General features: G+C 46.7%; 1 protein-coding gene across 5 annotated transcripts; it reads left to right on the top strand.

Annotated features, from left to right (window-relative positions):
* Positions 1-11,154: 11,154 nt before the first annotated feature.
* SLC25A44 (solute carrier family 25 member 44) lies at positions 11,155-25,665 on the top strand. 5 transcript variants are annotated; one of them, XM_080915277.1, is made up of 4 exons: positions 11,155-11,284; positions 14,928-15,565; positions 20,107-20,234; positions 23,170-25,665. In XM_080915277.1, the coding sequence occupies exons 2-4, from the start codon at positions 14,941-14,943 to the stop codon at positions 23,359-23,361; spliced, it is 945 nt and encodes a 314-aa protein (XP_080771403.1). In that variant the 5' UTR covers positions 11,155-11,284; positions 14,928-14,940; the 3' UTR covers positions 23,362-25,665. The 5 variants fall into 5 exon arrangements, with proteins under 5 accessions (XP_080771403.1, XP_080771402.1, XP_080771404.1 ...); XM_080915276.1 differs by having other exon boundaries at positions 11,164-11,541; XM_080915278.1 differs by having other exon boundaries at positions 11,164-11,541; positions 20,112-20,234; positions 23,170-23,297.
* Positions 25,666-25,808: the final 143 nt, after the last annotated feature.

Below are 25,808 nucleotides of genomic sequence, written 5' to 3'. Positions count from 1 at the left end.
TTTGTGATTCAGAAAATTGCTCGTCACAGACAATTTATTTTTTATTAAAAAAAAAAAAAAGATATAAGCTTTAAACAAAGCTTATGGTGTGCTGTTCTTCTTATGGCCAAGTTCCCACCAGGAGAGCTGTGTGGAGACCAGGTCTGTGGATGACACTCTGAAGCTACTGCCTGCCCCAGCCAGCCCTTCCCTGGGCTCCAGGCAGAGAGAGCTAGGACTGCATGGACCAGCCTCAGCAGTGCCTGTGAGACTCTGACTGCCACACTTGCTGTCCCCGGCACTCCCACACTCCTCGCTCATCGTGACTCCAGCTCCGCTCCGCAGTTTCTGGAGGTGCTCCACAGCCACCCCCACCCCGGCCCCATCCATCTGTCTCCACACTTCCCCACACTGCCTTTCCCTCTCTCTGCCAGACACAGCAGCCTGCCTAACCTCTGTTCTCTAGTGTAATTCCCAGCAGGGCCCCACTTCATTTAGCTGGTTCTAACTACAGGTGTGCACAGGGCGTGTGAAACCGAGCACACGGGTTTAGGGGCATCTACCTGTGATCCCAGCACTCGGGAGGCAGAGGCAAGAGAACCCATAGCTGAAAACTAGCCTTGGCCAAACAATAAGACAGAGGCCAACCTGGGCTACCAGAATGTCTCAAAACATCAAAAAAGAAAAGCCAGTAAGTAACCTTCCCCATAACACTACCTAATTAGTTCGTACTTGGTTTCTCTGTCCTATTACCACTGAACAACACCAAAGAGCCCATCACGCCCCCTGTGCCCCTTCCCTAGCTCTCTTTGAGCCTCTGTGGTATAGCTCTCCCACCTTTCTGCTCTGTGACCTCTCTAAGATCGCCACTAAGTCTTTAATAGCAGCTTAACTGTGACCACTGCTCAGCCACACCATAGCTGCCTCTTCCTCGCCGACCTTCACTATAGAGTTTTCTAAAGTCCCTAGAGCCAGTGAGAGGGCTGGGCAAGCAAAGGCGTTTGCCACCAAGCCCGTGTGACCTAAGTTCAATCCTTGGGACCCCCACACTGGACTGAAATCTGAGCTCTACACATATGATGTTGTTCCTATATGTCCACACACATACATGCGTAGGGGCTGGAGAGATGGCTCGGCAGATAAGAGCACTGCCTGCTCTTACAGAGGTCCTGGGTTCAATTCCCAGCAACCACATGGTAGCTCACAAGTCAGTAACTCCCATTCTAGGGGATCTAAACCCTTCTTCTGGCCTCTGCAGACACCAGACAAATGTACATGTATGCAAAACATACATGCACATAAAATAGAAATAAGTCTTTTTGTTTGTTTGTTTTAAATTGTGACAAGTTCACATACCACAAAATATACCCTTAGCCACCCGGAGAATAAGATTCGATGGCCTAGACTAGACTCACTCAAAATATTATGGGACACTATTTTATAACAGTGTTCACTCTACTGTATAGCAGTACTCACCATTGTGTGGCATTATTGTGTGACAGTATTCACTATTGTGTGAAAATACTACTGTGAGACAGTGCTCACACTGTTGTGTGGCATTATTGTGTCACAGTACTTACACTATTGTGAGACACTATTGTGTCATAGTGCTTACACTACTGTGAGACAGTGCTCACACTGTTGTGTGATGTCTCTATGGCTTTTCCTTCTGGGAAACTCCACATTCAGAAATTGACAGAGGTTCACCCCTCCTCTCTCCTTGGCATTTACTTCTCTGCTGCTGCTTTTTCGTTTCCAATTTTCTTTTCTTTCTTTGTATTTTATTTTATTTTATGTTATTTTATGTTAGAGTGCTCTGCTACATATACATCCTCATGCCAGAAGAGGGCACCAGATCCCTTTACAGATGGTTGTGAGCCGCCATGTGGTTGCTGGGATTTGAACTCAGGATCTCCGGAAGAGCAGCCAGTGTGCTCTTAACCACTGAGCCATCTTACTAGCCCCATTTCCAATTTTCAATTAAAAAATGTTTTATGCGTGCATCAGGGAGTTGGGCATGCCTGTGCACCACCAATGCCTGGCTGGGTTTTTGTTTTGTTTCACTGTGTAGCCTGGAACTTATTCTGTAGACCAAGCTGGCCTCAAACTCACAGAGATCCTCCTGCCTCTGCTTTCAGAGTGCTAGGGTTAGACGTGTGTCCCACTACCACCGGCTGTTTTTGGCTTTTATTGGAGCAGTTTTCTTCTTTCATTTCTTTCCCCCCCATGGACTCCTCATACCCTGAAAGGCACTGAACAAAAGACCCTGCCTTCTTCACCCTGGCTTTCACCTTTAGAACAAGGGTTTCTCCCATGAAGCTCAGGGAGGGACTGAGACTGGACCCTAGGGACTTTCCTGCACTGTTCGAGAACTTTGGTAGCCTTTCTTGCTTGACCCCTAATTTCTCCAGCTGTTGGCTGAAGGAATGAGCAAGAAAACAGTCCTGCTTCCCAGTCATGGATCCCTTCCTCACTGCCCCAGAGCCCAGCTGCCTCTCCAGCCACCGCCTCTGGTCATCTGTATGTGACTCACCTAGAAGCTTCTCGAGCCATTCATTCTTTGGTAGATAATTCCAGAGGCCAAGGAGGCTGAGCTAGAGAAAACCCAGAAACCTGGTGGAACGATGCTTCTGAGATCTCACAAGGCCCTTTCTAGAGCAAACAGACAGCAAATAGGCTGGGAAAGAACCACCCTTGATGTGGCTGGCATTATCTAGTGACCTTCCAGACTCTAGGATTGAACACCAGTATCCCAGCTTCTTAGTCTCAAGTGGAGAGCCAACCTTGGTCCTAGCTACATCCTGGGGGTTCCAGCTTGTAAGTGACTTGTCATGGGACTCCTCAGCTTTCATAATCATGTGAGCTAGTTTCTCTAATTATCTGTCTATCTATCTATCCATCTATCTATCTATGTACCCTTCCATCCATCCATCCATCCTTTTTTCTCAGTGTGGAGAGCCATGCCTAATATATCCATCCGTCTCATCCCCCTTCCTTCCCACATGGTGCTGCATACATACACTTTGCTTTCCCGTTCCGTGTACACAGATGCTGAGCCTGCTCCCATGTCCTGCTACTGTGTACAATATTGCTATGAACACAGAAATATAAATGCTGTTCCCAGGTCTTTTCGTCGCACCCAGAAACAGAGCTAATGGATCATACTGTGTCATTTCTGTTGGCCTCCGGGAGGATTGCTCCTCACGGCTTCACACTTTTTTTGTACCTATTTACACAAGGGTGTAGGCATATATTTTTCTGAACCCACTTTAATAAGAGGTCAGCCTAATTTCTAGCCCTCCACCCGCCAGAGGTAGTGGAAAAGAAAGGTATTAGGATATGGGGGAAGTGGTCCTTTTAGAAATAGTTCTTAGGATAAGATTCAATGGCCTTGACTAGACTCACTCACAGTATTGTATGACACTATTGTATGATAGTGCTCACACTACTGTGAGACGGTACTCACTAGTGTGACACTATTGTGTCACAGCAATCACACCATTGTGAGTGGGGTAATTCCAATCTTTGTTGTTCTCAGTCCAGTCTACTAGCAAACATCAAATCTGAACCAGCAGCTGCTGTCCGGTCTACTCAGCAGACACAACACCCGACTCAGCAGACACGACACCCGACTCAGCAAGGTAGTTCAATCCAGAAGAAACCTCAACTTGCCAACCAGCTTGAATCTGCAGAAGCAAAAAGAAGCTGCAGGAACCTCAAGACACATTCTTTGGTGAGTTTCTCTTCATGACGTCACCACAGGCAAAGCTCAGAAACACAATATAAGGTGAATCAAGACATCATCAGTGGAGGCCAGTGAGTCAGAGCAAGGCAAGCCAATGCTCAAGCACCCACAGCCTGTGGGGTCACATTTATACTCCTTCATTACACGTCCTTTCATGAATCTGCTACAGCAAACCACCCTTCTCCTATGTGCTAAAGCATCATCTGACATCACTACACTAACTTTCTAAAGAAACCAGAAGTTTCTAATTCACACAGGCTCCGATATCTTCACATTCTTTTTTTCCCCAAAACTTGTTTTTTTTTTTTTTTTTTTTTTTTTTTTTCTATTTCTCAGAGCCATTTCCAGCAAGTGTTATAAGGTGCCTGACTATTTTGCCTGCATGTATCATGTATGTATATGTATGTGTAGAAGAGTCCAGAACAGACTGAAGTTACAGGTAGTTGTGAGCTGCAGTGTGGGTTCTGGAAAGTGAGCTTGAGGCATGTGTCCAGCGGCAGCTCTGTTTTCCCCTCAGTTATTCACATGAACTGCTCTTGCAGAGAACTCAAGTCTGGCTTATGGCACACATGCCAGGAGACTGCTTGTAAACCCAGTTCTAAGAAATCTGACTCCCTCCTTTAAATTCCTTGGGGACCTGCACTCATGTGTGCACATGTATGCATGCACACACAAACACACACAATTAATAAAATAAGAATGCAAGCAAATAAACAAACAGAAGCTGGAGAGCGGGCGCAGCAGTTAAGAAAAAGAACTTGCTGCTCTTCCAGAAGATCTGACTTCAGATTCCAGCATAAATGTTGGACAGCTTACAACTGCCCAGCTCTGGGGGATCTTACATAGAACACACACACACACACACACAAAATACATCTTTTAAAAAAGATCTTAAAAAACAATAGAACCTGGGGCTGGAGAGATGACTCAGATGTTAACTGCTCTTCCAGAGGTCCCGAGTTCAAATCCCAGCAACCACATGGTAGCTCAAAACCATCTATAATGACATCTTGTGCCCTCTTCTGGCACGGAGGTATATATACACTCAGAATACTCTAAATAAATCTTCTTTTCAAAGATTTATTTATTTTATTTATATGAATATACTGTAGCTGTCTTTAGATACACCATAAGAGGTGTGTCTTCTGTCCTGTAAAGAAATCTTAAAACAAACAAAACAAAACAAAAAACAGAAGAGCAAACTTCTTACTTTTAAACCCCGAAGAAAGCTTCCAGCAGTCCCCAGGGCCTTTGATCACATCTCCCCTATGTGACCTTTTGTCAATCTTCACAACATGTTTCTTTCTGATATGTTCTAATGCTTTGGCTTTTTGTGACAATTATTTTATTTGTTTATGTGTGAGCAGGGTGGTGAGGTGAGAGTGCCACAGCATGTGAGTGGAGCCCAGAGAACCTCTGAGTGGGCTGTCCTCTTTCTCCACCACTGAGCAAACCCAAGTCATGACACTTGGTGGCAAACCTCTTTACCCACTGAGCCATCTCGACAGCCCTTTGCTTGGTTTTGAGTAAACTTCTGCCCCACTTTTACAAATCTCTGTAAGTTCTTACTTTTGATTATTTTGTAATTAAGTGTGTGCATGTGCTTGTGTATGTGTGTGCCTGTGTGTATGTGCCCATGTGTACATGTACGTACGTACGTGTGTGTGTGTGTGTGTGTGTGTGTGTGTACCTGTATACTGTGTAGGTGCCCACAGAGGACAAAGGAGCCAGGTACCCTGAAAACAAGTTGCAGATATCAGTGATTCAGGTGGTGTGAGTGTGGACTCCCAGCCTCTGCAGAAGCAATACACTCTTCATCATGCCCCAGGCCTTCAATTTTCTTCATTTCTATTTTTAGATTTATTTGTTTTAAATTTTGTGAATGATGTTTTGCTCACACACGTGTCTGTGCAGCATGTGCGTGTCTGGTGCCCAAGGAAATTAGAAGGAGGCAGAGGATTTCCTGGAACTGAAGTCATGGACTATTGTGAGCTACCATGTGAGAATTGCGAACGTGCCTGGGAGACTCTGCAAGAAAAGGTGCTCTCAACCGATGAGAGCCGTCTCTCCAGCCCCCTTTAAAATGCTTATTTTATTTTTAGTTATGTACCTGTATGTGTCTGCGTTTAGGTATAAATATGCTTGAAGGCAGAAACCTAGGGAATCTGGAGTTGTCATCAGCTCTCTAGGAGGCAGAGTTACAGGGTTAGGAACCATCCAATGTAGGTGCTGAAAACTAAACTCAGGTCTTCTGCAAGAGCCATAAGCATTTGTAACTGCTGAGCCATCTCTACAGCTCCTATACAATTCTCTGAATAGGAAGCCAAGAACAGAAAATTTGACGCTAACCCCATGTGGTGGCTTGCGTATGCCTGGCCCATGGGAAGTGGCACTATTAGGAGGTATGGCATTGTTGGAGGAAGTCTGTTATTGTGGGAGAAGGTTTTGAGGTCCTATTCTCAGGCTCTGCCCAATACAGAAGAGGCTTCCTCCTAGCTTCCTGGAAGCTAGTCTTCTCCTGGTTTCCTTCAGAAAAAGATGTAGAACTCTCAGCAACTCCAGCTCCATGCCTGTCTGGAGACTACAATGTTCCTGCCTTGATGATAATGGATTGAACCTCTGAACCTGTAAGCTATCCACAATTAGATGCTGTCTTTTACAAGAGTCGCCTTGGTTATGGTGACTCTTCACAGCAATGGAAACCCTAAGACATCCCAACTACCAGTAACAAACTCCTACCTTGTTTATTTTCTGACTTTCTTGTGACCTAGGTTGACTGACCTCAGACCCATGACAACTACCTGCTTTAGTGTCCCAAGAGCTGGTACATATGTGAACTACCATGCTTATTCAGAGCCTCTCTCTCTCTCTCTCTCTCTCTCTCTCTCTCTCAGTCTATTCACCCATCTCTCTCTCTCTAGTTAGATTAAATCTATGACCTCATGATATATGCTAGACAAGTGTTCTACCACTGAACTATATCAGCAGCTTATTTTTACTTTTGAGATTAAAAAAAAAAAAAAGCCCAATCTCTTTGTGAACTCACTGTGTAGCCCAAGTAGGCCTTGAACTTGTAATCCTCCTGTCTCATCCTTTCTAGTAGTCAAGATTATAGGTTTGTTCCATTACTCCTGCCTAGAGGAGCTACATGGTGATGTGTTATGATGATAATCTCTTCTAAGAGTCTTTTCTGTACCTCACAGCCGGTTAATAGTATGCCTTGAAGTCACTTAAGACTTAACACAGAGATCCTGCTGTGTGCTCAGCCTGTTGGTTTAACCTGCCTTTAAGAGCACAATGTTAACAATCAACCTCACTTGCCTTGGATTCCTATGTAATCGACACTTACATTCTGAGCTAATGTGTAGCTGTAACCTTAAATTACGTACTCCTCCACATCCCTGACCCAGAGCAACATGTCTGTGTGTCCTAATAATCATCAGATGAATATAGTAAAAATAGAGGTTGGGAGCAATCTTATAAACTGAGTATATAAATATTTGTTGTACACAGTATTTGGGTGATGCTTGATAAACAGTGATGTTTATAGTATGGTTTGTTATCTGGGTCAGTTGGGAGTCTGTGACTTAATCTCTTATAAAACTTGGTTAGAGGTTTCTATAAAGAGTCCCATTCCTTCCCCATGGGATGTTTTCTGTGATGTTCCATGTAAACAGAGCAGAGCCCTTTGGCAGGGACAGATACACACAGACACATTCACCCAGACTTAGACACAAACTCACAAGACAGCTTTCAGGAAGGCACAGATTCAGACTCAAGCAGCGGACAGACAGAAAGATGGAAGACTGAAGGACTAAAAGTGGAGAACACAAATACAGGCTTGCTTTTCATTAAAGACACCGAGGGGGAAGGACTATGGGGTTTGTGACCCCTGGGGAGATTGTACAGTCTATGGTATGGATTCCATCCAATTGCGTCGAAGATTTATTGACTAGTTGCCAGCAGGATAGACTATCTCTGAGCCAAATTCGAGACTGCCATGGGAAGGGGACTGAAGGAAGAATTTTTAAAGGGGAAAACCACAAGAAGAACTATGAAAACAAGCAGAAACTGGTCTGTTCTGCCAGGCTAAGTGGTTATGGTCATGCAAAACAATCATTGGGTGTCTGGGTAAGAATGTTGCGGAAGCAGAAAAGCAGTTAGTCATAACAAGCAGGTAGTCACACACATTTGGGGGTACAGCTCATTCAGTCAGGGTAACTGGGGACCCATCTTACAGAGACCAGAGTCAGAGACAAATGGCTAGTGAATACAAAACTAGATCCCTAGCACAAAACACAGTGTCTTTAGCCATCACAGAAGTACTTGAATTGTAGCATTTTTGTTTCAGTTTGCTTTTAATCAATGTGTTCCAACCAACCACAACGCAAGGTTTCTTTCTTGTTATTTTTCTTTTATTCTTGAGAATGTTATACATGATTATATCCACACAGTTTCCCCAACTTACTTTCAACACGGCCACTCTGAACCTCATGTCCTTTTGTGATGACCCACTAAATCCAATTAGAGCTTCTCATATGTGTGTGGTTGTGTGGCCATCCACTGGAGCCTGTGGCCACATATACTTTAGAGAGACAGAGACGGGGTCGGGGGGGGGGGGCAGGGAGAAGAGAGAGAATATGCGTATGATTCCCCCTTCTCTAGTTCTATCAACTGGCAGTAGCTCCTCAGTAGGGAGTGTGCCTGGACAGCACCTCCCCATCTATGCCAGAATAAGAATAAACACAATTCTGCCTCAGAGCCAAGCCGCTTCTTATTACATTCAGAGTAAAATGAAAAGAGCCTTACCCTGAGAGCATCTGCTACTCCCTTGGGCCTACCCGGAAAGTCCTGTTCCTTGGTGAAGCAAAGATGGACAGACAGCTGGCCTTAGTGAACTAGAGGTGACATGTCCTCCACAGGAATTCTAGAGTCCCACAGCCTCTTGATACAGTGTTACTTTGTGAGCCTGGGGAGCTGCCATCTTGGAAATCCATTCACTTAGTCACTGGGATGTACTGAGCACTATAATGTGGCCAGCACTGTGATGTGCTGAGTACAAGTCAATGAGCAAACTGGATAATGCAAACAAAACAGCATCCACTTCAGCTGGGCACGGGGACACCTCCTGCTTGAGTCTCTATGTGACAAACATGACTCTGTCTTTGACACAACCATCTGAGTCACCATCACAACCTCTGCCAATCACAAGCACTCAGCTGATTAAAATAAGACCCAGCCCCAGTACCCCAGTACTGTTGCCAGTGTGCTCATGTATGTTGGTGCCCACAGTGGTTAGAAGAGGGTATCAGATGCTTGGAGCTGTGAGCCAACTGATACATGTGCTTGGAAGGAAAGTTGAAAGTTGAGAGAATTGTGGTTACAGGAGACTGTAAAGAGGTGTGTGTGTGTGTGTGTGTGTGTGAGAGAGAGAGAGAGAGAGAGAGAGAGAGAGAGAGAGAGAGAGAGACAGACAGACAGACAGACAGAGAGGGATACAGTGATAGTGAAGTTAGAAATGTGCGCATAGGAAGGTCATCACAGATAGCAATGATTTGCTGTATATTCCTCTGACCAGCCCAGTCATCAACAGGGACTCAAGAGAGGGATTGAGGATTGGAAAGAAAAAGACAAACATTATAACATGACTCCAGCCAGTGCTGAGGCTGACGCAGGCTTATTTTCTTCCAGTCTGTCATCATTCTAAGGACATGCAAAGAACGAGGTCAATTCTAGGTCAAGGAACAAACATGATGACAAATAAAGTCCGATGGTACTCAGGTCTTGAGCCTACTTCCTTATCCAAGCCTAATATCAAATTCCTGTCAAATTTCCATAAGGCAGTCCCAAGGGCTCTCGATATTCTGAAAAGCTAGAAGGAAGTCTGAGTTTCCCCCAAACCCCAGAAAGAAATGAATGTTCAGAGGCCACCATGATGTCTCAAGCCTGTGATCCCAGAACATGTCATGATGATGTAGGACCATTGCTATAAATCTGAGGTCACCCTAGGACCTTGGTAAGTTTCAAAATAGTTTGGGCTACAATGTGAGACCTTGTCTCAAAACAAAACAAAATAATCTGGAACCTATTAATTAGTACATTCAAATTTTCTCTTTATGTATCAGTAAAATTAAAAAAAAAAAAAAAAAGACTGTGTCCTAGTTTGCCTTCTATTGTTGTGGTAAACTTCATGACCAAAAACAACTTGGCAAAGGATTTATTTGATCTTTTCTTTGGTCTTTTTTGCTTTTCTGAAACAGTCTCTATATATTCAGGCTGGCCTTGAACTCACAGAGTTCCCTCTGCCTTGCCTCCTATGTGGTGGAACTAAAGGCTTGTGCAATCACACCCAACCTGGATTAATTTAATCTTACAGGTTACAGTTCATAATAAAGGAAAGGCAGGGCAGGAACTCAAGGCAGGAACCGACACAGAGCCTATGAGAGAGTACTTAGTGCTTTCTCCTTGGGCTCACATTTAGCTTGCTCAAGGGTAGCCTTGCTCATACTCACTGGCCTTTCCACAACAGTCATTAACCAATAAAATACTAACAAACTGGCTTACAGGTCAATCCATTGACAGCAATTACTCAACTTACATTCCCTCTTCCAGATGAATCTTGCCAGCATCAAGCTGATAAAAACACCACCACCATCACAACCACCAACAAAAAAACTAAGCATAGACTGAAAGAAGAGAATAAAGAACAACTTTTAAAAATCTATATATGTGTAAAACCAGACCCAGAGCTGGTATCACCGCTCTTTCTCCAATTTGAGTTCCTATACCTGGAAATTAGCTACCTTATCTTGCCTTCCTTTATCTCTACTGTTTGGGCTCCAAAAGTGAGAAAAGCTATGGAAAAACTAAAGATTAGATTTCCCTCCTCCTCTCTACTGAAAATCGAATTCTAAAATTTAGGTTTGAATATAAAGATTCCACTGGATCTTTAAACAAAAGGTGACTTAACTGTATTGTCAAGCAGAGTCCCGGAAACCAGGAATGAAGGAGCAGCAGGTCTGCAATCTTAGCACTTGGAAATCTGAGGCAGGGGAATTAATGAGTTGGACGCCCCCCCAGGCCTTCGTAGCAAGACTTTTCCCAGAAAGAAAGGAAAATAAAAGAGAAGAAACAAATAAGAGATAAATAAAGAAGAAAAAGAAAGTAAGGGAGGAAGGGAGAGAGGGAGCAGCGTCCTCTACCTCCCGGTTTATGTGTCAACCAATTACGAAGGCCCCAACAGGACACGCATGCGTAGTTGGCTTGAGGGCATATAGAAGCTAAAGGAGGCGGGGCTAGTTTCCTAATCCAAGATGGCCGAAGAGGCACTAATAGAGGGCGGTGCAAAGGCTGATAATGCCATTGGTGGAATTACGGCTGCTTCACAATGGGAGGGAATGACAGCATCCTAGTTTCCGGTTCCGGCAGTACCGGGATCCCAGTCGAGATGGAGGAAGATGCGAACCGAGTCTGGCTGTCGCTGGGAATGGAGTGTAATGCGGGGGCTGCGGTCTAGGAGTCCCAGTCTTAGACGCGGCTAAACCGCTGGGGTCTGAGAAGGTAAGCGACCACAGTGCTTGGGTGCCTTGAAGGATCAGAGGGACCTAAGGATCGACTTGTCGAGGAGGCAGCAGATGTCTGTGTGTTCTGCGGGGCTGCATCGCAATGGGAAGCCGCTCTGCAGTTTTGGCAACGAAAGGCAAGTCCCTCGAGACATCTCGTCCTGGCAGAGGAGCATGAGAGACTGACAGCTAGAGAAGCATGGCGAGGGGTATGCCCGAGGACCCTGAATTGGCCGTGCAAGAGCCAGACAGAAGGTGCATAAAGGAGGGTGTCATGTGGAGTATGTGGAGGGGATTGTCATGTGGTGTGTGTGATGAGGGATCACGTGAAAATCTGTTGAAGACCAGTGAAGACTTGGTGGGATCCTCGGCATGCCGGAGGGAGGAGGCTGTCTTAGATTGTGAAGCGACCTAGTCAGGACCAAGTGAAGGGCAATGAATAGTTAGCGGGACAGGTATTCCACCATACAATTACATTCACGTTCATGTGGGTGACAGCTCCCTGAATGCAGAGCCTGAAGTGTCAGCAGAAAGAAAAGAGGGTGCTGGCAAGTATTCGTTCTGTCTGAGAATTGCAGCCCCTAGGTGTCTGGTCAGCAGTTGACTATGGTCAATCAGAACGCTGACCCGATGTGGTGGGAGTGGCTGACTGAGAAGATTGACATGGACCAGTTTAATCAGTCACCATTGCGTCCATGTCCAAGGATGGAATCAGAGGACTCCTAATCTGGTCTTAATGATGTTGGAATCTGGTAATAGTTATAATTCTTATAAAACTGACAGGCTCGAATAAGTAAAGCAATGCTTCCCACATTTTGACAATCTATATAAACCATCTAGAGATGTTAGAGTATTATTTTTTAATTAGCTGGTTTACAGTGTGGCCTGAAATCCTTTTCAACACTCCCCTCCCACACACAGGGTCTTACTGTGTAAACCAGGCTGACCTTAAATTACTGATTCTCTTGCCTCAGCCCCCTTGTACTGGGTGACAGACATGTCCCACCATATCTGGCTCTGCTCTTGTATAGGCAACTCTAATGTCTGTGTCATCTGTGAACCACTCTGGCTGGTGAGAACTTAGAGCATCCCTGTTCAGTAGAACTTTGTGCAGTAAGAGAAATACTTTACTGTTAATAGAATACTTCCACAGTTACTGGCTCCAAGGGCTAATGATCCAGCTCAGTTGGTAGAATGTGCATATCTTGCAGGAAGCCCTAGGCTCTGTCCCAGTGCCGAATAAACTGGACAAGGGTCATCATGGCTCACATCTATAATTTCTGCATTTGGGAACTGCAGATAAGAGGCTCAGAAGTTCAAGGCCAGCTTGGGCCACAGGAAACTCATACCAAACAAACAACAGCAGCAAAAAAAAAAAAAAAAAAAAAAAAAAAAAAAAAAAAAAAGCAAGAGAGTAGTTATGAGTTTTGCTTATTTGAGAAGGAGATTATTAGGGGACAGGTGTAACACGTGCATTTTTGGGCTAGTCTGTTTTCTGTTTCACTTGATAACTTCAAGCACAAAATGCTCCCTAGTCTGGGTGATCTGTTGGGATGCACAGAAGGCACTTAACAACTCACACACACTGCTTGTTGTTGTTTTTTATTGGATACTCTCAGTATTTACATTTCAGATATTATCCCCTTTTCCCCAACTCCCATCATCCCCTGTCTCCTGTTGTTTTTTAAAAGCAGGATTTCTTGTAAACCTGGATGGCCTTGAACTTGCCATGTTTTCAAAGTTTACTATAGACTTGTGATCTTCTACCTCCCAATGCTAGGACTATAGGCACGGGTCACCATCTTGTCTTTTTTTTTTTTTTTAATGCCATGCTGGGGATTGGATTAAGGGCTGGGTAGTCATTCTTGTCAACTGAGCTACAACCCTAGCCCCGTGAACAGTTTTAAAGGTGCCAGAAAATCCAGAATTGGAGTCAAGTACACAAATAATGTCAGACAAAGGACCATAAGGGAGTTGGACTGGCTGAACCAGGAGGAATGATTGTATTCATATTTCTACAAAGAGGATTTCCCAGCAGATGAAACTGATATTTCAGCAGGACGTCTGCAGGTTATAGGACACAGGAGCAAGCTGAGATCCCACTTTTAGGGAGAAACTTTGCTTATTCCAAGGATATAGTACCCTCTTAGCCTTCTAATATGATGCCTTATTGATTGGGTCATGACCTTTAGTGGCTCCTCCTGTTCCTATGACATTGTAGGATTTATGGGCCTTGGGAAATTCTGGCTTCCTCTGGGGGTTTGCGATAGGTTGATACACTCGAGAGATGGAGAAACGAGAAACGGAGCAGTGGGTTCTGCCTCAGGATCGTAGAGGTGCCTGTAGTGGGTGATTCCAAAGGTGCCCAGGAAACCATCTCTTAGCACAGAGTACTTCACTGCTCTGCCCTTCTGCCCTGCCTAGCACGCAGTTTGTGAATGCCCAGCAGGAGGCCCCTGCTCGATTCCTGCCCTGTTTGTCTTATGATGACACCATGTCTGCTCAGCCAATAAGCTCAGTCACTCCACAGGGACACAAAGAAAGAGAAGGCAGTCTTAGCTTTCTCTGGAAGAAGGCTGACAGTACTGGCAGTCTCAGGGGTGTTTACACTGCCTCCCATAGGAGGACTTAGTTTTAATTTAAACAGCAAATTGCACTGAGCTGTTTGGCTCACTTGGCACAGAAGGTGGTAGAGTAGGACTCTTGGCTTTAATCTTACCCTCACTGCTGAGCAGATGCATTGCTCTGGGCTGGTTGCGTTTGACCGTCAGAGTCCTCAATTTGCCCCTTCTCCAGAAGCATTCTGTTGTTGTTTTGTGGTTTATACAGCTAGGGTTAGCCCAGATGCAAGCAGGCCCTGTAGCTTTCTGGGTTCTTTAGAGAAATCTGCTCAGGTGGCTCTTCTCTCTTTCTGGAGCTAGCTAATGGCCAGGGAGAACTCTGACCTTTGGCCTGTTCCTGACTTTTAGACTCCTTTCCCTAGAGAGTGGGGAGGAGGGGGAAGGTGCCCTGTGGTGCAAAATCTCTCTCTACACCCGTCAACACTTTCCTCTCACGTAAACTGGAGAAAATATAAATTATTGTTGGTGCAGGGGGGTTGGTCAGAGCAGTCGGCACAGGGGACAGAAGTGAAGTCAGCAGGCAGCAAGTGTTAGTACGGTGATCCACACCGAGCATGAATGAACAAAGGTGGTTGCTTCATCAGAGGAGCCAGGAGTGTTCCAGTCTCCAGGAACAACTCCATGGCATTTAGTGACATGCTGTTATCCATGTAGGTCTTGAATCATGCTGGGTGGATGATAGTTTACAGCATTCTAAGCATGCCCAGGCGGACGTTAAGACAGAGAGTGGTCCCTCTTCAGGACTGTGATGCCAGGACCTAGGTAGAGACAACATTCAGAATAGTTAGTTCTACGCACTGAGTAGGGGCTGAGGTGCGTGCGGGTGGTCATCTTTGCTGTGTGATGAGGAATGATTTCAAAATGGCTTGTCAAAGACAGAAGTGGGTTGTGGATGGGGCCGGCTGTTTGAAGGCTAGGCTTTGCTGAGGTGAGTGTCCTGAGAGCCTTTGAAGCCTAGGCAGGAGGGGAGAGAAATGAAGTTCTGACCTTCCTCACATCTCCCGCCTGCCCAAATCCCAGGTCTTCAGGCACAATGGAGGGCAAGCGGAACATCCAGATTATCGAGTGGGAACACCTGGATAAGAAGAAGTTCTATGTGTTTGGTGTAGCTATGACGATGATGATCAGAGTCAGCGTGTACCCGTTCACCCTCATCCGCACCCGCCTGCAGGTCCAGAAGGGCAAGAGCCTCTACCATGGGACCTTTGATGCCTTTGTCAAGATCCTGCGAGCAGATGGAGTGGCTGGCCTCTACCGGGGGTTCCTGGTCAACACCTTCACGCTCATCTCTGGCCAGTGCTATGTCACCACTTACGAGCTTACCCGGAAATTTGTAGCTGACTACAGCCAGAGTAACACAGTCAAATCACTGGTGGCCGGTGGCTCAGCTTCCCTCGTGGCCCAGAGCATCACGGTGCCCATTGATGTTGTCTCCCAGCATCTGATGATGCAGCGCAAGGGTGAGAAAATGGGTCGCTTCCAAGTGCATGGGAACTTAGAGGGACAAGGGCTGATTGCCTTTGGCCAAACTAAGGACATTATCAAGCAGATCCTGCGGGCTGATGGGCTTCGAGGCTTCTACCGAGGCTATGTGGCCTCACTGCTAACGTATATCCCCAACAGTGCTGTGTGGTGGCCCTTTTACCACTTCTATGCAGGTAAGCAGGCGCTGGGAAGGAGAGCACTTACTGATGGGGCGGGGATACTGTTGCTTCTGGCTGTTTTTAGAGTGAGGACGAGCACAGAGAGGGGATCAGATCAGCCCCACTGAGTGTTGGTAAATGTTCCAACAAGCCCAGCTGAACCCTAGTTTTGCTAGCCCTGTTCCTTCTACATAACGCAGTATTTCATCTAGACTCTGTAGTAAAACTAAACCCCATACTTTCACCCTGACCCTTTGGACATACACTCTGGCAATGTTTTCTTTTTCTTCTTGGGGTTTTTGTGAGACAGGGTGTCTGTTGAACCAAGACTGGCTTTGAACTCACTGTAGTCCAATGTAACCTAGAACTAACAGCGGTGCTTCTGCTCCATAAGCACTGGGATTACCCCAGCAAACACTTCTTAGGAAGGCTGGGGTCATAGCTCATGGAGGAGAGCTTGGATTGCATGCACAAGGCTGAAGGATTAATTCCCCAGCACTGCAGAAAAGCCACCCTAACCAAGAGGAAAGCAAGCGCCCAGGAAGGCATTTTTTTCTGGAGTCTTGCCTTCGACCTCTACCCTCACTGGATCTCCTGAATTCCTAGAAGAGTCATGTTTCCCCTTGTGCCCACATTCTGTAGCATTGCTAGCCAAACCTGTCCAGAGGTCTCAGCCTGCAATGTGATTGTATGCCTCGGTGCACCACCAGAAGGTCCTGTCCGTCATACTAGGGAAGGAGTACAAGGCCCCTCACACCCCCCTGTACACATAGGCAGCTGCTTGGCCAGTGAGCTGGATCTCCAGACATTTAAAAATTAAATATTATTCTACAATCCTGGCTAGCCTGAAACTCAGTATGTAGCTCAGGCTGACCTTAAACTCTGAGCAGTTTTCTTGCTTCAGCTCTCAAGTACTAGGATACAAGTGTGGACACACAGCTTAAGTTGTATATTGAGGCCCGGTCCTGCCTATGTGTTCTCGGCTGCTGGAGTTATAGACTTAAATTTTCACACTCAGCATGTTGGTTTGTTTCTGAGATTTGCGACTCAGGTGACTCAGGCTGGCCTTAAACTACCTTCTCTGCTCACCTGGTGCTGGGCTTATGGCCATGTGTCCACCACCCAGGGATTTTTCTGAGTCAGGATTCATATAATCCAGTCTGGCTTTAAGCATGCTCTTAACTTCAAACTCCTCATTCTCCTGCCTCTTCCTTCCCTCCAAGTGCTGGGGTGACAGGTATGTGTCAGAATGCCCAACTTGTGTGTGACACAGAACCTCTCACACTGTGATACACTTGGGCCTCCAACTCACTTGAAGATGCCTCTTCTTCTTCTCCTTCTCCTTCTTCTTCCTCCCCTCCTCCTCCTCCTCCTTCTCTCTCTCTCTCTCTCTCTCTCTCTCTCTTTCTCCTTCCCTCCTTCCCTCCCTCTCTCTGAGATTGGGCCTCACTGTGTAGCCCTAACTCCTGATATGTGGGCCAGGCTGCTTGACGTTGGATTTCTAATGCTTCCTTCCCCTGCCCCCTGAGCGCTGGAATTAAAGGCTCGCACCATGTCTGGTTTACACAGTGCCAGGGATTAGATCCAGTGTTTGAGCTATGGCAGGTAAGCCCTACTAACTGAGCCACATCCTTAGGCCCCCATTTATACTTTTGAGACATCTCACTAAGCTACCAGGTTGGACTTGAACTTGTTCTGTAGTCCATGAAGGCCCTCAATTTGTGATCCTTCTGCTTCGGTTGTCCAGGAGCCAAGTTTAAATATGTGTAAAGTAATTCCTGGGGGGATTTTCTATTCTATGCCCCCTTGTTCTCAAATAATTACTGGAAGCTTCTATGCTCATTGTAATCCTTCCCCCAAATAAAGACACAGACACCTGGTATTTTTATTAACAAGTGACAAGCCTAAGCTGAGCAGGTTCTGATTGTTTCTAACTCGACTAGGCTGCTAATACCCAGACGAAGGCCCCATTACTTGCCATTCTGGTCTTGCCCTGGCTTGCTCTGGACACACCATGTGTGTCATCCCTGTTGCTCTCTCATTGTGACTTCATGTCAAATCCTCTTGGTCCCTCCACATGGTCTCCCATACCTTCTTTTCCTCCTGGTCCTTCTCCCTCTCTTTGGGGCCCCCCATTGGGACCGGAAGCCCCTCCCTACTCTCTTCTGTCCAGCTAATTGCCAATCAGCTCTTTATTAAACCAATCGACCTTTTTTGCCTCAGGAAAGTGGCAGCTTGTAAAAGTGGGGCCAGTGCATACAGGCCCAGGAAACAGGCAGTGCAGGTACCAGCACTGAAGCCTAGTGACCACAAGGTGCCTCTTTCAGGAGAAAAAGGGTACCCACGAGGCAAATTCCAGGTCACCTTGTTTCTGTTGACATGAGGAATACAGTTAGGGATTAGGGAAGAGGTAGCTCCAGCAGGCTTACGGAGATCTTCAGCTGGGAGTTTGAAGCTGTGACTTCTGCCCTGCCAACCTTCTTCATACATCTCCCTAGCCTCAAACTACCAAAACCAAGCATGTGAAAAAGAATTTATAAGGACCGGTGACTGACTAGGAAACTGAGAGGAGGTCTCTGAGGTGATGAGTCTGAGTGACTTCCTGTCTTAGGGGAGAGCCTGAGTTTGCATAGTGTCTCCGGGCCCTGGGTCACACTCAGCCTGGGTCACACTCAGCCTGGGTCACACTCAGCTCCAGTCTCACCCACTGCCCCTTCCGGCCGCTCTGTTTTAAGTCACTCTGTTTTTGCTGCCCCTGCACCTCGCTGGCATGCCTCTGCCTCGGTGCTTTTGATAAATGTTATCCTGTGCTTGGGAAGCCCGGGCACACGCGGCTCGTATTTTCACCATCGGGTCATTTCTGAACTTCACTGTCCTGGAATCGCCAGGACGGCTTTGTTTAAAATCACAACTACCTTCATCTTTGCCTGTGGCGTTCCCAGCCCCCTTCCTTTCCCATTGTACCTTAGCTCCAGTATGCCCCTCTGACACGGTGATTCAGTTTGCTTGTTTCCCTTCTCTCTTACTAGAATGTGTACTTCCCCGAGAACAGGAATCCGAGGCACTTGTGTTTTTCATTCACTGAATGGCCCTCAGGACCCAGGGTGGCTCACTGAATCTTTGCTGACCAAATGAATGGACTCTTGTCTTTTGCCTCAAGAGAAAGTAGAGAATCCATCCACAGGCACACTTCCCAGTGGCGATGTGAGAAAATAGGATGTGGTGCCTGGAATCCAACAGTCACTGGCACTTTGAAATCCAAGTTTCTCCTTCTCTTGTGCTAGTGATTGAGCCTAGGGACTCACACAGGCTAAGCAGGACAGAGCTACACCCCTAGTCCTTTTATATTTGACTTTTTTTGTTATTTTTGTTTTGTGAGACACTGTTGGCCTTGTAAAAATTGCAAGCATGCACCACTATGCCTGGCTTTCTCTCTTTTTTAAAATTTTAAACAGAATGTCATATATCTCTCAAAGTCACTGTGTACCTAACAGTAACCTTGACCTTCTGACAACCCCACCCCCACCCCGTGTCTACTTCCAAGAGTGCTGGGATTACAAATATGTGCCACCATGCCTGGTTTTCTGTGCTGGGGATCAAATCCAGAGCTCCATGCATGCTAGACTCTGTGTCTTCTCGGCTCCATGTATGCTAAGCGAGCACCTTGCTAACTGAACCCCTTTGTTTTCTTGAGACAGAGTCTCATGGAGTCTAAGTTGGCCTGGAAGTCACTCTGTAGCTGAAGATGACCTGAGACCCCCAATCCTACCTTAATCTTTCAAGTTCACCATGCCTGACTGCATTGCTAGTTTGTCTTGTTTTTTGAGACAGGCTTTCTCTGTAATAGCCCTGGCTGTCCCGGAACTGGCCTTGAAATCAGGGATCCGCCCATCCTTGGAATTAAAGTCATGCTTCTTCATGCCCAGCTGTTTTTCCTTTCTTGATATAATCTAGTTCTCATTATAGGATAAGACTTTCTACTTTAATATTAATTGCTTTTATTTATAAAAATATGTACATGGTTCAAAATTCCAAAGTGAATTTTGGAGGGCCCAGAATGTGACTGAATTGGTAGAGTGCTTATCTGGCACACGAAGCCTTGGGAGTTACCTCCAGCAGTGTGTGGCTCAGCTGTGGCGCCATGAATATGGAATCCCTGCACTTTGGGAATGACAGGAGGGTCAGGGCTCATCCTCTGCTACATACTGAGTTCCAGGCCAGCCTGGGCCACATGACACCTTGCCTTCCCCAGACCCCCTAGAAGTAAAGAATTTAGAAAAGGCATGCAGAATGCAGTGAACAGCCTTTCTACCCATGGCCGTCACCCAGTCAGTCCCTTCCATAGAGACCACTGTGTCCTATTTAAGTGGGTACAACCAGAATGACTTCTGGAAAGCTCCATCTCTAGTGGATGCAAGTGGAAACAGAAAGAGAAAGTTTTAAGTGTAAAGGTCCAAAATGGCACAGGGTAGAGGGCTTGTCTGGTTGTACCAGTGTAGTGAGGGTAGATGGGTGGTACCTCGTATCTTGAGGCGTTGTCTTTCCCTGGATTCCAGAGCAGCTGTCGCGCCTGTGCCCTCAGGAGTGCCCTCACATTGTCTTTCAAGCCATCTCTGGGCCCCTGGCTGCCGCCACTGCCTCCATCCTCACCAATCCCATGGATGTCATCAGAACCCGTGTGCAGGTAATGCCAGCCTCCACCCCACCCTTGACCCAGAGAAGCCATTAGAAGCAAGACCTGTAGGCCTCCAGTGTCACTGTGACCTCAGTGTGCCGTGTCCCTGGTGTTTAGTCAGCTTTGTGACCATCCAAACCCCTCCCTGTCCTTATGTATGCCGATACCAGCTGAGCGCTTGAAAGTGCCTAGCTTGTTTTTTCTTGCTCTGTCTGTACCTTGCATATTTACCCATTTGCATGCCCAGCCTCGGGAGCTCTTACTGCTTTCTTCTAGCCTTCAGCTGGAATCTGTTCCACACTCCATTAGCCTAGGCCCTAAGCCACCCTCCTCTCTCACTTGGCAGGCTTGTGGTGATTAGACTTATTAATTTTGTAGTAATCTCAGGCATCTCTGATTTTTCCACTAGTCCACGAGTCCATAGGGAATGAGAGACTGAACTCAGAAAGGTAGTCTCTAAAGTGATCTTGGAGTAGGGAGGAAAAAGAGGGACAGTTGAGGACAATGGTAAACGAGAGAGACACAGAAGTCTCTTCCTTTCAATACTGTTCCATTTCTCTACCGTGTGCACACAGACATGGTATAAGAAGAAGCTACTTGGGTGATTGGGTGAGTTCTGGCCATCTACTGTGTGGGCTCTGGGAACCAAATTCAGGTTGCTGGTCCTTTTGTTTGTTTGTTCCAACCCTTAAAGACAGGTTCCCGTGTATCTCAGGCTAGGTTTGAACCCCATAAGCAGAGAAGTGTGTTAGAGGCATGATCACGCTTGCTTTTAGAGGCATTGGACTTTTCAGAAAATACTGAACCAACCGAGCTTCCAGCTTTCTTTGGTTTTGTTTTTCAGACAGGGTCTCATGTAGTCCAGTCTGGCCTCTGTTTGTAGTTGACCCTGGCCTTGAATTCCTGATCTTCCTGAGTTCTGGGATCACAGGAAGAGACCTTGTATTCGGCCTTTTGTTGTTTTTGAGACAAAGACCCGCAGTAGAGCAAGGCTGTCCTCAAACTCTTGCTAGTAGCTGAGGATGACCTTGAACTCCTGATTCTCCTGTCTCCACCCTCCACAGACAGATTAAAGGTGCCTGTCACTGTGCCAGCTAAGAAACTTGCATGGGTTTTGTTTGTTTCTGTTTTGTTTTGGGGTATTTTTTGGGGAGGGTACACTATAGTGTGCATGTGGAGGTCAAAGATTAACATGCAGTAGTCGGTTTCTCTCCTTCTACCATATGGGTTCCAGAGCATTGAACTCAGATCATCAGGATTGATGGTGAGCACCGAGCTTTACGTTGCTGGCCTGACAGACTCTTTAAATAGGTTTCACAGGTTGTACTGTGTAAATGCATTCAATACCCTGACAACTCTTGGTGCTGTGCAGAAATTGTAGTCCCTGTCTAAAGTCAGCTCTGAAGACAGTTAGTACCAAGAAATAGGGTCTAGGTATGGTACATGATATGCAAAGGGTAGGTTTTGCTGTATTGAATCTTAAGCGTACAGCAAAGGGGGCTCTTAATGTGTGACTTAGGAAGAAAGGGAGAAAATAGAGAGAGATATGGGAGAAGGGTCCTGGGTATGGTGAGGACAAGAAGGAAGAAAAGAAACTTTAACAGGTTGGAGTGAAATTGGTTTTGGGGGCCACTAGAGTGTGTCCAAAGAGAGGGAAAACACAGAGGCATTTTTGAGTTTTGTCCCTAGGAAAACATGTTTCTTCCAACATTTGAAAAATCAATACTTTGGCACCTGATTGGGCCCTCCAGTGTCTTTACCATGGAGAATCAGGGTTGGTCTCATTCTTTCCTTCCCCTTCCCTGGGTGTCTTAGGAGCCAACACTAGTGAAGGTCCCTGCTATATGGAGTTTCTAGGCCAGAGGCTTGCATTAAGCTGGACATGCCCTTGGCGGGACTAAGGGCAGTTGTGGAAGCTGAGTGGTCAGATGAGATGCCTGAGGGGAAGAAGAATGTGGAGTGCTGAAGAAGGCAGGGCAGAGCAGGGAGCTGGTAGATGGGGCTGGCATCACCTCAGGAAGGCTGCATTGGACAGGGAGGGTGTGAACAAGGAGTTGGCATAAGTACTCTCATGTGGGCTCTGAAGTCGTGATTTGGGTATAGGGGAAGGAGGTAGAACTGTGAGGAAAAAAAGAGATCCTTGTCCTGGCTACTGGGTGTGTGACCAACTCCGAGAACAAGAGGCTTCTAGCCCTGAAGCCTGGAGCAGCCTTGGATGGGTAGAGCTGCTTGAGGGCCTTATTGGGGAACGAATGCAGCCTCCCAGAGACAGAGAAGCACCTAGCTCGAAGGTCTACAGCTGGAGAGCTTGCCTGAGGGCAGCAGTAGCTGGCACTTAGTGAGCACTGTTTTGCCGGGCAGAACTGTTAGCAGTCTGTTGTTTGAGACGGGTTTCATCTTGGACCTCTGACTGGCCTGGAACTCCCTATATCAACCAGCTGGCCTGGAATTTATAGAGATCACCTTCCTCTGCCTCTTCAGTGCTGGGGTTAAAGATGTGCTGAAACATGCTCGACTCTATTGTTGGCATAGTAACAACCTTGTGGTTGGTTTTGTTTTGTTTTTTAATGAATATGAATGCTGTTTTCGGACACACCAGAAGAGGGCATCAGATCCCATTGCAGATGGTTGTGAGCCACCATGTGGTTGCCGGGAATTGAACTCAGGACCTCTGGAAGAGCAGTCAGTGCTCTTAACTGCTGAGCCATCTCTCCAGCCCAGGCATATGGACTATCACGGTTTTCTATTTTAGAAAACTGGGGTAGGAGGGGTTAAGTTCATCCAGGTAGTCTGTCACCAGCACTTGGAGGAAGTCACTGTGCTGTCTTGGGAAGCAGAGTCTAACCCTCAGAATCCCCCTTTGAGCCTGAAGCACTGTTGAGGGTGCACTGAACAGTGGTGACAGCAGGCAGTTGGTGGCCCTTCACTGTGGTGACTTTTCCAGGTTGAAGGCAAGAGCTCCATCATCCTGACCTTCAGACAGCTGATGGCGGAAGAGGGGCCTTGGGGCCTCATGAAGGGCCTCTCAGCCCGAATCATCTCGGCTACACCCTCCACCATTGTCATCGTGGTGGGCTACGAGAGCCTCAAGAAACTCAGCCTCCGACCCGAGCTGGTGGACTCGAGACACTGGTAGTGAGTGAGCGGTGGATGGAGAGGCTGTGGTTTCACACATTATTACCCTGGGCCGGGACAGCACGGAGGATAACTACCCCCTGTGAATGCTACCACCACACACCCATCCTGCTCCAAGCCAGGTGGCCTATCAGGGACAAGAGAAGAGACTTTGGACTGCCCTTGCTGCAGAGGTTCTGTGCCTGGCTTCCCTGGTCCCTGTAATTTTATTTCTCTTGCAGATCTGGGCCCCTCACTTGGTCCCTTGTACTCAGTCATGGCCTGAAGATCAACCGACACAAGGCCCTGCTAGCCCTCACTGGTGCCCCTCTCTGTCCTTCCCTCAGGCCTGGAGAAGAGCTGCTCATGGTTTTCTTGTCCCCTGCTTCTTCCTCTTGAGTCTTTAGACCAAGGCTCTAGGTAGCTGCCCATGATTTTTTTTTTTTTTTTTAATGCTTGCTTATTTTAAAATTGGGACTGAGTTGTTCACTGGACTATTCTGCTTTGCCTTGCCTTTGGGGGACAAATCAGAGCAGCACGCATTTTGCAGGGCGTTCGTTCATCTTCTCTGGGAGTTACTAGAAGGGGGAAGTGCTGAGGCTTTACATACGTGTAGTTGAACATCTGTGAATGAGCCAACTAATCCTGATAGCTCAGTTTGCTGTCAGACCCCACTCCTTGTGGAAGTGGAAAACTGTGACATTAATCCCAATTCTTTAATCCCTTCCTTGTCCCTTCAGGCCTGGGAAACTACAGATAGTCTGAGCTGTTGGCCTTCACTGGCCCAGGTGACTACAGTTGAGGGCACAGTTGTAAGTGGATCAGACTGGAGTACGCTGGACTTGGAGCATAGCCCTAAAGCCAGGTTCAGAGAGCTGCTGCTTGGAGTGTGAAGGGAGGATGTGTGTTCCTCACTCAGCTCCTCAGGCCAGCTGAGCCAACCCAGAGGCGCCATAGAGGTTCTGAGCCCTAGGCAGCAATTCCACAGGGCATACCTGTCACTCAGATGAAGAGCAACAGGTGTCTCACAGTGGGACTCTGGGATATGAACTATCCTTGTTTATCTTGTCCTTGGTTGTGAAGTGTCATCCCAGCCATGGTACCCTGTGCTGGCAACAGAAGAAGAACAGTCAGGAAGGCACCCAAGGCCAGGTCTACCTGGTTACCAGCCTCATACTGCCAAAATCGTTGATGCTCCCCTCAGGAGCTTCCCTCTTCCCTGCCACCACTGAGCCTGTGTTGGCAGCAGAGAATCATAGCTGGAGGAATGGGAAGAAAGCAGGCAAATACTGCTGTTTGGCCTGGGTGATGCTTTCAACCTTATCAGTGGCCCCATGCCTTGGGAAATGCCGTGGTGCCAATTTGGAAGGTGCTAGCTAATTTAAGCCTTCACGTTTCTCATGGCTGCTCCACATTCTTCCATCCTGACTAGACCCAGTCTCTGCACTTACCTCTTCTACTACTCACTGTAGACTATATCCGTTTCCTTCTGAGCCCTCTACTTTTGTCTCAGCATTTTGGTTGTGTTTTTGAGACAGGGTCTCATATGTTCCAGGCTGGGTTTGAATTCACTATGTAGCAAAGGATAGCCTTGAACTCTTGATCTTCTTCCACCTCCTGAGTTCTAGGTTTAGAGGATGCTATCAGGCCCTACTTCCCATACTTAATTGAGAAAGCCCTTCAATCCTGTCCATAGTCATCTGAAGGGTGGAACCCACAGATCATTTTAAATCCTTTTGCTCCTCACCTCTTAAGAGCTATCAATACAATGGAGCAAGGGCCCCTCTCAAGCTTTTCCTATCAAGACCTTTGTGATTGGTTGGATGTCTCTGCTCTTCTTTGGTCTTTGCTTATCAGGGCAGAGTGTGGACATAAGGTTCCTGACTTTCATGCCTTAGGTTACTTCTTCCCGACTTGATTTTCTTGTCTGGTGTTTAAGCCTCCCCCTTTCTTGTCCTTTTTCCCTTCTTTCCCTTTCTGTTTGAAAGGACTATGGCAGTAAAGGTAAAGGCATCCATCCCCGTTGGGACCCCTACTTTCCCAAGGTCAGGAACTAGGATTGGCCTTGGTGAAGGTAACGGCCATTTTTCCAAAACTGGAGACCAAAACAGCTAGAAAATGTGGCCCGTTGGTCCATAACACAAATTAGAAACTCAAGACAGGAAGACAAAAAACGCAAGACAGGAAGGCTAGCTAGATGAAGGCACATGGGAAAGAAAATGCACATTCAGCATTAGACAGACACGGACTCTTGAGGATCCTGGCCACGAATATTCACTGTTGCACTGTATGAACTCTTTGAAATGTAATTAAAAGTTTTTATTGAGCCCCTAAACTTCCGCCTTCGGGTTTTTGTTTTGCTCCTCCCCCTCACCTTCCCAGCTGAGAACGAATTGTCCCAGGCACAGATTGTCTCTGGCAACTGCCCCGCCCCTTCCGGCTCGGTGACGGGCATTCCCAGGCCTCCAA

The sequence above is a fragment of the Micromys minutus genome (genome assembly GCF_963924665.1).
Source record: "Micromys minutus genome assembly, chromosome: 4".
NCBI classification, from domain to species: domain Eukaryota; kingdom Metazoa; phylum Chordata; class Mammalia; order Rodentia; family Muridae; genus Micromys; species Micromys minutus.
The sequence above is the reverse complement of the archived record's forward strand: the minus strand, read 5'-3'. Positions and strand labels throughout refer to the sequence as shown.

Bases quoted from the DNA above. Each gene is read 5' to 3' on its own strand.
- SLC25A44 (XM_080915276.1), top strand. From the start codon at position 11,486: ATGGCGAGGGGTATGCCCGAGGACCCTGAATTGGCCGTGCAAGAGCCA. The intron at 15,566-20,106 runs GTAAGCAGGCGC...CCTGGATTCCAG, and splicing joins CTTTTACCACTTCTATGCAG to AGCAGCTGTCGCGCCTGTGC. The intron at 20,235-23,169 runs GTAATGCCAGCC...TGACTTTTCCAG, and splicing joins TCATCAGAACCCGTGTGCAG to GTTGAAGGCAAGAGCTCCAT.